Source organism: Buteo buteo, chromosome 5 (assembly GCF_964188355.1).
Source record: "Buteo buteo chromosome 5, bButBut1.hap1.1, whole genome shotgun sequence".
Classification (NCBI taxonomy): Eukaryota; Metazoa; Chordata; class Aves; order Accipitriformes; family Accipitridae; genus Buteo; species Buteo buteo.
Window position 1 is genome coordinate 5,775,309 of NC_134175.1, and position 11,979 is coordinate 5,787,287.

General features: G+C 44.6%; 1 protein-coding gene and 1 long non-coding RNA gene across 9 annotated transcripts in view; one reads left to right on the forward strand and one right to left on the reverse strand.

Annotated features, from left to right (window-relative positions):
- The first annotated feature begins 218 nt into the window (after window positions 1-218).
- LOC142030894 (uncharacterized) lies at window positions 219-9,571 on the forward strand. Its single transcript, XR_012650344.1, has 3 exons — window positions 219-592; window positions 8,324-8,401; window positions 9,426-9,571. It is a non-coding gene; the product is annotated as an uncharacterized LOC142030894 (long non-coding RNA).
- Window positions 5,718-11,979, reverse strand: part of CASZ1 (castor zinc finger 1) — a 208,411-nt gene continuing 202,149 nt past the window's right edge. For 6 of the 8 annotated variants that reach the window (XM_075027388.1, XM_075027387.1, XM_075027389.1 and 3 more), the window contains 2 exons: window positions 10,792-11,085; window positions 5,718-7,421 (listed from right to left, as the gene is read on the reverse strand). In XM_075027388.1, the coding sequence (XP_074883489.1) occupies window positions 6,178-7,421; window positions 10,792-11,085 (1,538 nt within the window). In that variant the 3' untranslated portion in view covers window positions 5,718-6,177. The remainder of the gene's footprint in view (window positions 7,422-10,791; window positions 11,086-11,979) is intronic. The other 2 variants (XM_075027393.1, XM_075027392.1) reach the window with 1 other exon arrangement.

The window sequence follows — 11,979 nt, forward strand, 5'->3', positions numbered from 1 at the left end:
TGGGCAGGGTGGAGGGCGTGGGGGTCAACACAGAGGCAGCTCTTGTGCAGAGTTATGTCCTGCTCCATGTACCAATTCCCACAAGGACTGCTAGGATGTGTGCCTGTAAAGGTCTTCCACTGAGGGGCAAGTTGGTACCTGGCAGGTACTATGAGAGCAATTGCTTTAGAGCACAGGAAGTGCTGTGAAGGCTTTTTTTTTTTTCCAAAGTCACTTGCTTGCTTCCTTGTAAAATGGCATCTACTGCCTGACCCCATCTGCCTCGTTCAGAGCAAGGATGCTGGTGATGAAAGCCTGTTCTAGACCCACCTCCGGTGTGGAAGTGCCCAGGCCTGGGATGAGTCTTGGATAGGAGAATGGTGGGGACAAGCTGTATTGAGCATGCAGTGGTTTTATCTAATCTATTGTTCCTTTACAGTCAGCACTCATGACTGCTGGATCAGTTGTACCAAGGCAGTGTTGCGTCACACTGTGGCTGTCAGGACACCCTCTTCCCTGAAAGACTTTCTCATCCCAGATGGCAGTCGCCGTACCTGGCAAGCGCATGGCGCATACAACTTTCTGCAGCAGGAAAAAGCTATGGAGTGGCCAGGTAAGGAATGCTTTCTTTCAGATCTTTGATGCGTGGCACGCAGCTTTATGTTCTGTCAAAGTATATGGCTTCAACATTGCATTTTAGTGGAGATTAGTAGATTTATTAGCCGCCACCCCTTCTATGCAGACAGGATGCTTCATTTGTGCTCCTTGTCTCTTTTGTTAGGGTGACAGTCAAACATCTATTGATTTAGTGGACTTTGAATGTCATTGTAAGGTTTCAAGTGGGTTACAGCAAGCATGGTTCCACCATGGATCCTAATCCACCACCCTGAGTTTGCAGGCCAAGGTAGGAAGGGAAAAGTCAAAATGTGAGCAGTCACATCTCTAATTCCAGGTCCCAGTTTAGCAAATTGTGGAGATGCGAGCATGACTTCTATCAGGGGCACCGGTGAGCGCTTCAAATAAATAAAACTACAGGGCTGCTTAAAAAGCTTGAGGCCAGAGTCCATATAAAGAGAACTTTGGTTCCTATGGCACTTACTTACCACCTTAATACTAGTGCTAAAACAATGGCTGTTAAAGCAGGTGCAGGGCCAGTACTAGGACTGCAGTGCTTTAAAAGACCTGAACTGCTCCAAGACTTGTTAGCTCTTAAAAAAATAAAACACCTCCTCAATCAAGAAGACAACTTGATCACTTAAAACTTTGGGGTTTTTTTTCCAGTTTTTATTGAGTGAAAATGTCAAACCTTGCATCAGTCATGCAAAAAAAAATCAAATAAATAAAACACATATATTAAATTTCTAATAGCACTAAATTCAAGTGGAAAAATATTCAGTTCTTAATAACGCAGGTGCTGAAGAGACCAGATTCAAGTAAATCAGAGCACACCATCCTGTTTAGGGTGTTTTTTTTTTCACTTTCTGCATTTTTGTCTCAAAACCTATATATATATCTATATATCTATATATATGTATATACATATAGATATATACACACACACATATATATGTGCATACATATTATTTTTATATTTATATATATACACATACATATTTATAAAACATTAAAAAGAGCATTGGTGGTTCAAGCATTTATTCCCCCCCCTCCCCCACGGAAAGAAAAAAAAACAACAACAAAACAAAAAAAATTACACATTTAAAATTCAAAATGAGCTAGCAATGGCTTATAGTCCTAGTGTGCAATATGGATATTACAAAAGGCTAGAATCCTCCCTCTTTGTCTTTTTTTTTTATTTTTGTTTTTTTTAAAGTTGGTTTGTGTTTTTTTTTTTTTTTTTTGCTACATTGGAAAATTTTTTTTAATTTTTTTTTTTTTTCTTTACAAAATTCCTTCCACGCAGACTTTAATCCAGTTGAGTTTGTGGCTAGAACGAACAATCTAGTCAATAGTTTTTATTTCTTTTTTTTTTGCTCTTCAGCAGTGAATGGTAGCAGAATCAGGAGGGTCCATCTCAAGGTTTATTTTGTTTGGTTTTTATCTTGTTTTGGACAGAACAGTTCCATTTCCTCTCTCCTCTTTCCCCCTCCTCATACCGTTAGTTGAATCTCCCTCTCTTTCTCTGGTCATTCTTTTAAGCACATATTTCAATAGTATTGTATTAACAGTCCTATTGATATGATAGCTTGAAGTGAAAAAAACACCTCGCTGTAATAGGGATCTTTGTGCCGTTGAGGCCTTTGTTCAGAAAAAGTACTTAAGCATGGGCTTAAACCTGTGCCCATTCAGAAAGCATCTGCTTAAGAGTTTTGCTGAAGTAAAGCCTTAACATGGCAGAATAAAAAGGTGGGTTTAACTTTCTTGACTTTTTGTTGTTGTTGTTGTGAATAGAGACATAGTAAGAGATTTACAGAAACAAGACTTGGAGAAGGTTGAGTAAGACGCACTCTGGGGGTAGGGCCAGCCTGCTGGGTGGCCCTGTCTGGAAGGGCAGAGTGGCCACTGTCCTGTGAGGGTATCTATCTGGCCTTCTGGGGGGGGTCAGGCCCTGCTCGGGTGTCGCATTTAGCAGTAGCCTGTTGGGAAAAAAGTCTCATTCCCTGCGCCCGCTCCCGGAAAAGAGGTGATAAAAGTTTGGGAGAAAGGCTGAGATGTTAGGGAGAAGTAGGGTGCCTTGGGGGAGAAAATGGTGTGCATAGATAAACACAGGCCCTTCTGGCATGCTTAGCCACACAGAAGGACATGCGAAACAGGGCCCCGTTCCAGCGCAGATCCTCGTGCAGTTGCACTGGCCGCACCTGCCTAAAGCTGCCTCCTGGGATGATGAATTACGTCCAACGCCAACCCAAGTGGGCCGGCGTTAGCAGAGCTACTGGTAGATCTTTTACCCCTTTTCTCCACACACTTCTGCTTTCTCCCACTGTTGTGCAGTGATTCAGTCAGTGGAGTCTGGTGAGATATGAAAGGGGAGAGGTAAAAACACTATGTCATGGTGCAGGTTCCCAGCTCCTAACAGCAGGGAAATGGCCTGTCTATCCTGAATGGAAACAAGTGGCCCAAGTGAGCCCTGTGCCTTGCCACTGAAACCAGACTCCCCCCCCCCTCGCCTTCAGTGTTAACAATGCTCACGGCAGGTTTCGTGTAAACCTTGCAGGATGTTGTATTGAAGGCAGTAGGCTTGATCCTGCTCCCACAAAAGTCACTGATATACATCACGTTGATTTCAGTGGTACAAAATAAACACATCTGTTTTGCAAGATGTGGCTTGTGTTACATCCAAGGATTCCTCTTGGAGCCCATCACCATACTATCTAAGTAGCTGAATATGGGAAAAATGTACAAGTACAGAACCTGCAGCAAATGCCATTAAAGTAAAATCTTTTTGCCCCATCCCATTTCTAGAAATTCCAGGGCCTCATTCCCTCACTCTGCCCCAGGAACGTGAGCTTCATTATATTCAAGAATTGGGTTGTGCTAGAAAACACACAGTCAACGGCAGGGGATATACAAAACAAAAACAAACAAACAAAAACCCTATAAAAATAAAAGCCACACAAATAGCTGATAGAGGAAAAGAACTCCAAAGAATTAAATAAACTACAAACTAGTAATAATAATATTTCATTTGTTTTGTTTTCATTTGTTTCATCTCTACAAAATTCAAGTTAGAATTCGGAATCGTGCAGCTCCGGTCAGTGCTAGGAGTGTGAAGTCAGCCTCAAACCGTAGCATTAAGGCCCCCCCCCTCCCCTGCCACCCCCTACAAACAAACACTACATTGAAGGAGAAAAAAAAAAAAAAAGAGAAAAAAAAAATTGCACACAATTAATGGTATCTAAGGGCTATCCAGAAGGCAGGTGACCCCCTTCATCCCCCTGGCATTGGTGGCTTCTCTTTTGTTCTATATATAGTAATAACCTTTACAGGAAAAATACTGTACAACTTTTTTTTTTTTTTTTTTTGCCTTTCCTTTTGAAACATTATCTGAACATTCTGTCCCCACATTTACACAGCTGAGCTGCTTGTTTATAAATCAGACCTGATCTGCACCAGTTCCTTAGGGAAATAATTAAAGAAAAAAAGAGGAACCTAAACTTCTTGAGGCCTTTATCTGTTCAGGGTGAAAACAAATTATGGGGATCCCTTGGAGCTGAAGTGCTCATGGAGTTGGGGGGGGGGCGGTGCCTGCATGTTGTTAGGGGAAAAAAAAATATTTTTTTTTTTTAGAAAGGGACAAACTTTAGACACAAGGAACCTTTTGCTAGGCTGGTATACTTACAAACTGGCACTGAAATAACTACTATCAGAATTAATTTATATGGCTAGTCCTTCTGGAGCCCAGGTGTATGTAGACAAGCCCTCCCTCTCAGACTCAGGTGAGGCTCTGGGGTCAAACAGCTACTGTCTCACCTGTCAGAGTCCAGGACAGTATCCTGTAGTGTGTGTTCCCAGACTGGGATAGGAAAAGAGAGCAGGGAAGAGCTTGTAACCAGGGGAAAGGCCAAGCTTCTGGAGGTGGCAGGTCTCAACACGGTATAGTTGATTTGCTTATGCAGTGCCCAAGCTATTAGCCCTACTTGTCAAAATTTATCAGCATGGACCCAGAAATGCATTAATTCTTAGCTGGACTATATCCTGGCCTCAGCTAGCATCTCCCCCCACCTTTGAGTTCTCTGTGCTGCATAGGTTGCCGCAGTTTCATGTTTTGTAGCTGCAAAACCCATGACTGGGCCAATAGCTACACAGGTACTGCAGAACAGTGTTGTTCCCCCCTCCCCACCCCAGTGCTGAGCAAAAGAGACCCCCAGTCTGAGCAGGACATCCCACAGTGGGATCCTGCATGTTTGCCTGCCTTCTCCTCCCTCTTCAGTGGTGCCTTCACCCTCTCCCAGATGTCACCAGAGCTCTACATCAGTCCATGCAGAAAGACAGACTTGCCCATCCCCAGTGAAAGGCTGGGGACGAGGGCTTGGGGACATACCTGTCATTGTACAACTGCTTGGGTCAGAGAGCAAGTAGTATTTTCAAGGCTGCTTTAACGGCTAGGACGCTCTTCTGTGAGCACGGTGCTCCCTGTGCTGCACCGCGGGACAGAGTGTCAGCTCACAACCTCCTGAGATGGGGATACTGAAGCACCACAAAAACGCCTCACCCTCAACAGAGAGGAAGCACCTGGGGGTTGGGATGAGATGGAACTGGATGGGTGATTAACCCCAGTCCTCCAGTGTGACAGACCCTTTAACTGCCTGCTGTGTTCTTCCCGAGTTACTTCAGCTAAAACCCTACAGGCAGAACAGCAGGGATGAGGAGAGGTGTCCTACAGAGAAAGTGTAGACTGAGAAAGTTTCACAATATAAATAGCATTCAAAATTATTACCATTAATAGTAAAAAGGATCTGGAAGAACAGAGGAGTGTCCCATTCCCACCCCTGCTCATTCATTAATGCGTCCTCATTTATGTGACAATAAATACCCACTCCCACCCTTGCTGTCTGATGCCATTCATGTAATGCTGGAGAAAGAAGGGGGGAGGGGTGGAGAGAGAGAGAGCACGCATCCCTCACCCCCTCCTTCCCACTGGCAAAAGCTGAGCTAGTTGTCTTTGTGACACCAATTCCTCGAATTTTATATATGTGTGTGTGTGTGTACATTTATATAGAGAAACACACACACAAATATATATTTCTAAAATTCATTACCTGTTGTTCCCACCCACCCCCCCTCCAAGAAGTGGAGATTATTATTAATATCGTACAACTGAAAACATGGAAAAATAAAACCCAGAAAGAAAAATGGGGGGGATAGAGCCCCACCCATAACAAAGGGTCCCCAGATGGGCACAGGCCCCACGCACCATGCAGGGAGCAAGAGAAAGCAGCTGGTACCCTCAAGGTTCATGTCCATATAAAAGGGTGGTTTTTGCTGCATCCTGCCCCCATGGTCTGTGATCTGCAGAATGAAGTGATGCAGCACCAGTCCTGCTGCGAACCTGTCTCTCTTATGGGGCCTGTGGAGGAGCATGGGTTTCCTTCCTCTCTCTCTCTCTCTCTCTCTCATGTGTGTGGCACGGAGTTTGTTTTTCACTTGCCATCCCAATCTTTGTTCTTGCCTCACATGGGGTCCTCTTAGTAATTCTGTGTTAAGAGCAAAACCAAACTACTGCCGCTGTTGCCTCTAAGATTAAGGAGAAGCTGCTGGAGCAATGGTAGAGGCTGGGGCAGCAGCTGGAGCAGGAGTTGGGGCTGGACTAAGGGCTGGCTCGCCTTGTGGCCTGGAAGCATCGCCATGGTCTGTGGAAGAAGCAGCCTCCTCTGGTTCTCCATCTTCTTTAGTGGCCAGGCCCTCAGGGTCAGGCAGCGATTCTTCAGAATCCGTGTTCAAGTCTTCCTCTTCATCATCCTCCTCATCGTCATCATCATCATCCTCCTCTTCGTCATCCTCCTCTTCTTCATTCATCTCTTCCTCATCATCCTCTTCATCCTCTTGGGAAGAGTCATCCTCGTCCTCCACATCACCAGAGCCAGATGCTACCGCCCCCCTCTCCTGAGGTGCGGTCCCAGCTCTGCTCGGTGACGGACCTTCAGTGACTTCTGACTGCTTCTTGCTGAGGTCCAGGGAATCATTGAGGCCTACACCAGCCGCATTCTGCAGGAAGAAGAGGGAGCTGTTGTTGTCAGTGCTGAGGTTGAGGGAACTGTCCAGGTTGATGGAAGAGTTCTGGATGTCATACTCGAGAGTGGAGTGGGCAAGGCCCTCAGGGCCAGGAGAGATGGCAGGAAGTTCCCCTCGCTCCTGCTTCTCATGTTTGCGCTTGTGCGAGTCCATCTGTGACATGCCCACCACTGTGTGTTTACAGCCAGGGTAGGTGCAATGGAAGTGGGAGCACTTGAGTTTGTACTTGCAGTCAGGCACCTCGCAGTCCACGCTTGAGCTGAACTGGCAGAAGCCAGCAGCACTGATGACGTCCTGCTTGCCGTGGTGCTTACGGTGGGCTGTCACCTTAGTGCTGTCAGTGCAGCGGAAGCCACAACGCAGACAGTGGAAGTGTGTGCTATTGCCAGAGAACTGACAGTCTGGGAAGTTGCAACTCAGTGAAGACTTGAAGCGTTTGAAATCATCCAATACCAGGTTGTCAACACGATCATGATGCTGGGCGTGCTTATACATGTGGGTACGGCCACAGAACTTGTAGCCACAATTCTCCCGCGTGCAGTGGTAGTGGGTAACCTTGAGAGAGAATTGGCAGCTGGAGTCCTTGCAGTCCTCGTAGAGGTCATAGCGCCGAAATCCCTCCAGCATCATCCCTTCATCCAGCATCTTGCGTGAGGATGCAGTCTTGCGGCGCTTGCCAAACGGGGACATGTCCTCAATAATCCAGAAACGCTTTTTGGCCCCTGAGGCAGTTGGCATAGTGATGGTATTCCCTGAGGAGAAAAAGCAAAGAGTGGTATCGCTGACAGCCAGGTCTCTCTTCATCTCCTAACAATCCTGGCAAGCTCTGTATTTGCCAAGACACAATGCTGCAACTGTTCCCACCCAGCAGCTCATCCCTCAAGTTCTAAGTAAGCCTGAACTCTGGGATCGTGGGCTGGCTGATACCTGCTAGACATCACTTCCTCAATTTTCAGCATATCCTACCTTGCCTCTAATTGCTGCTCTGGTATACTTGATATTGTCCAAATGCTAACTGTTGCTTCTCTGTTTTGCTACTCTCACCATTTCTCCTGCTGCTTAGTTAATCTCTAGTCCTGTTGTCCTCAAATCAGACTTTAATACCAGAGGAGCTGGCTTGAGGTGTGTTACTGTAGTTCCCTGGGGTTGAAGTGGTATAAGAGTTTAAGCGTGCTAAAAACTGGTATGTGTGTACTGTTTACCCCTGTCCAGGCTCTTGTAATACGGTACAATTGCCAAAGACAGGCAGGAAGTGAAGGAAGATCCCAAGCGTGATTAAAACTGCAAAGGGGGGGAATTTATAGAAACAGGATGGACTTTGGCCAGGAGACTGCAACATCCCTCACTGTAATGAGTCTACATATTACGATGAGTGCACTTAGAAAGACAGATGGACAGATGTTCAATGGGGCTAATTCTCATCATCACTAGCCAGTGGACTCTGAGAGAAAATACCAGTTCTACAGCTTTCCCTTGGGTCTCAAAAATCACATGATGCCCCTAGTAAATAAAAAGCCCTCATCTATCTTCCACTTTCCTTCACAGGGCCAGCATAACGGGCTAGTGCTCACATCCCCTAGGATCAAGCTGACATCAAGGACTCGACCTCATTGTATCTATTAACTTTTTTTTCTTCTCTGCTTGCTATTTCCAGAATCAAACCACAATCTCCAGTATCAACATGCAACACAGACAAGGTTGGAGGCAAGAATTTCTCACCAGGTGCAGAACTGTGAGTGTAATTCGAAATTATAGCTTGCAACTGAAACATACTACTTTTTTTTTTTCCCTCTCTTCGTGCTGAAACTGCCATCCTCTTAAAAAGAGGCATGATTTGTGACATGCAGTGCCTGGGGCCTGAGAATCCAGAGCAGCTTGCATCCTTGTCTAGGAGACTGAAGAAACAGTCATCTATTTGACTGTTGTAGAATTATTTTTTTTTCTGGCTGATAAGCAGGTATTAAAAGTGATGAATGCTGTTTTTGCCATATCTGGCCCTTCCAGTGACAACCCTTTAAGAGAAGGTGGCGATCATTGAAGGAAGGCTCCAAAAGTTTAACTGGCACTGTATTGAAAGGTGCAAGTCAATGGGAATGGTAGCAGCAACCTCATCTCCTGCATCGTTCGCATGGTCAGGCTATACAGATTGCAGGATAAGCAAAGAACAAAAGATGTTTCCACATCCATTCGTTACTTGGTACTTTTGCTCAGACTGCAAATAAGGACACCAGCTTGGGGCATCCATGGTGAGACCATCTTAGTGACGTGTAGCTGGTGGAAACTGCATGTTAAGGCTAATTTAACCAGCTACCAGTGAAAGAATAACTTTCTGTCACTGTAGATTTTAAATTAGCAAGCTCTTAGCTATAAAACCTGTGACCAATTAACTCTCTGCTCCCCCCCCCAAACATCTGGTATTGTAAAATCTAGTTCTCTGCTTCCAGGCAACTAGTGTAAGTGCGTGCATCGTTGCCTGGACAAATCGCTGCTATCCAGATCAACTCCTTCTTTTAAAAAAAAAATTACAGCCAAACTATCAAGTCTTTTATCATTAGTATGAATGCTCATCTCATCTGCCTTCAGACAGGAACATGGGATAAGCCATCTTAAGGGAAAGACTCTGGATGGGAAATGTGGGAAATACGTAGAATTTAAATTTTACCTCTTTTAAACTCAATGTATCTGTCCAGCTTTTACAACAGTTCAAACAGATGTGCTTAAAACCTTAGTTAAACCAATTCTGTTTTCTCATGCAGGCAAAGTTTCAGAGCAAGGGCATGAAAAAGAGAGGTGATACCTGGTACACTCTCCTCCTTTAGCCACTAAACAACATCCAGTCCCTAGCACCCAACTGAAGATTAAAAGCCTCAACAGATGTAATCCCAAGCAAATCTCAATGGTAAGTGCATGCCATAAGCTTGTCTTCTTTTCAACTACTAATAATGTAAACAGGCAGGAAACTACACAAAGATAAAAAGAAACTGAACTTAAAAATATATGATTAGAGGAAAGCACAGCACAAGGTTAAGATGTTTCTGGTTGCATGCAACTCAGTTTAAAAAAAAAGGGGGCAAAAATACAGTTTCTTGTGAATTTTGTTCATTGGAATGCACTCCTCTGGACAGGGCAAGGATCCTTCTGCCAAGTCCCATGAGAAAAACCTGTGAACTTCCAAGTGGAGTTGGTTCTCCAGCCATACTCCCAACCATTTACCTTGGATTTGTGCTTTACTAAAACTGGCAGGAAGAATAACTGGGACATTTGTAGGCTGCCAGAATCCTCTTCATTGTGAACTTTAAGCACAAATATGCCCTTAATTAACTAGAAAAGAGCTGGGAAAAGAAGCCAAAACTGAGACACACCCTAAAAACCATTCCCAGCTGGAATGAGAATCCCCAGCCTGAGACATCTCTGATCTTAGTCACACATGGGAAACACGGCAGCTTAGAACTAAAAATCTAGATGTATTTTCTGCAGCTGTTAAGAGCAGATATAAATAACAGTGAGTGTGAGAAACAGCCTGAGCTGTCTGATGATGTCATCATAGTGACACTGACTGCACTTCACTGTTACTTATGCTGGGGAAAGCAACTCTGAATTTTATGGCTTCATACATGAATAGGAAGGAGTGAAGCTTACAAGATCAACAAAAATATGGGAACTGGGTACACTGTCAGACATTCACCTGCTGAGATGTGTACAGCAGACTATGGTAGGCACTGCGTTGGGTGGCCTGGAAGATCTAAACAAGACTTCCAAGTCCCATTAATGCTACATGAGCAAAAGTTTGCTTTGTGGCCACCTTGCTGTTATCAAGAGGCTGAAAGTGCATTTTAACTATGGATTTTGTTAAGATTTTTCTTATAGTTTGGAAGTGGTGGAAATTGCTCTCAGGTATCCAAACGTGTCTCAATGATTTGCTGTGGTTTTGGTTACCCTTCTTAGCTGTGCTTACTGTGTCACCAGACAAAAGGAGTAGGCCCTTGGCTAAAAGTTAAATAAGACACAGTGTGGCGTATGCTTTTTTACTGACCCAAAGGTGCAGACAAAAAAATGTGGGCAGGGTGAGTGGGGAAGGAGATGGGCACAGGACACTAAGAGAAAAAAGCAAAGAAGTGTTACCTGCTGCATCCTGAACTAAGGGAACGTCACTTTTTACTGGAGTTGGAGTGGCAATGATGGGCGAAAACCCAGTGGTGCTGGCGGCAGGCATGACAATGCCTCTGCTGGATCCAAGAGTAGCACTGAGCAGAGAGTATGAGAGACAAGATGGAGAGAAAAGATAGGGGAGGGTGGGAAGGGGAGACCTAAGCAGGGCTTGTGAGAAAGATGGAGGCAGAGATGGTGGTTGAGGTTGTGGTGCATTGTGGGTAGCATCATCGGCAGCAGCAGTAGCAGTAGAAGGAACCAGGCAGCCTGGAGAATGTGGAGAGAAAAAAAGCAGAAAAAAAGGAAAAAAAACAAAACAAAACAACAAAACCAAAGCAAAACAAACAAAAAAAAAATTAAAAAAAAAAAAAAAAAGAACTGAAATGAGAACCCAAGAGCAGAAGCAATATGATGAAAATGGAAAATACATTCACAAATGTATGAAACAGAACTGTAACAGAGAAGAAACAGAAGGTGAGGAACTGACAGCATCAGGAAGAGGAATGGTTGTCTCTGCAGAAGGTAAGGTGGCTTTAGGGGCATGGGGGAAGAGCCACAGGCTTTCACACAGAATTCCTGTTTGGTCCTTGTTCATCTGTATGGTGCCAGCTTGTACCAACTACTAGCTGTAAGGGTGGTCTTACACTTTGGGAAGGTGGAGTTGCTCGCTACCTGGATAGCAGTGGGGGACCACTTCCTAGGAAGTGTGACTTGGGCCAGACAGCATAATGACAAAGGAGAGAGAGAGTGCCAGGAACCACTGTCCCACCAGAACTCTTTGGAGGAGCTTTAATGTCATGGGGCAAACACTGTCTTGACCCAGCAGCATTCATACAACATATGGTTAGATGTGCTATATGATAACCTTCACATAAGAAAAGTGGGAAAATGGGTATGAAATTAAAGTAAATTCAATGAGGCACCCTATCTAGAATGTAACACTTAACCCTGGGAAGGACAGCTAAGAGATCCTTGGATCACCACTAATGATAACAGAATTCATAAAAGATATCTGACTACTGAAAAGATAACCCTGTAATACAGGGCAGTGTGAGATGGCTACACATTATCCTGGCAAACAGGAAACAATGGCAGAAACTTACTTCCAAAAAGAGGGGATGATGGAGGTTTCCTCTGTGCAACACTGCACAAAGTGGAACA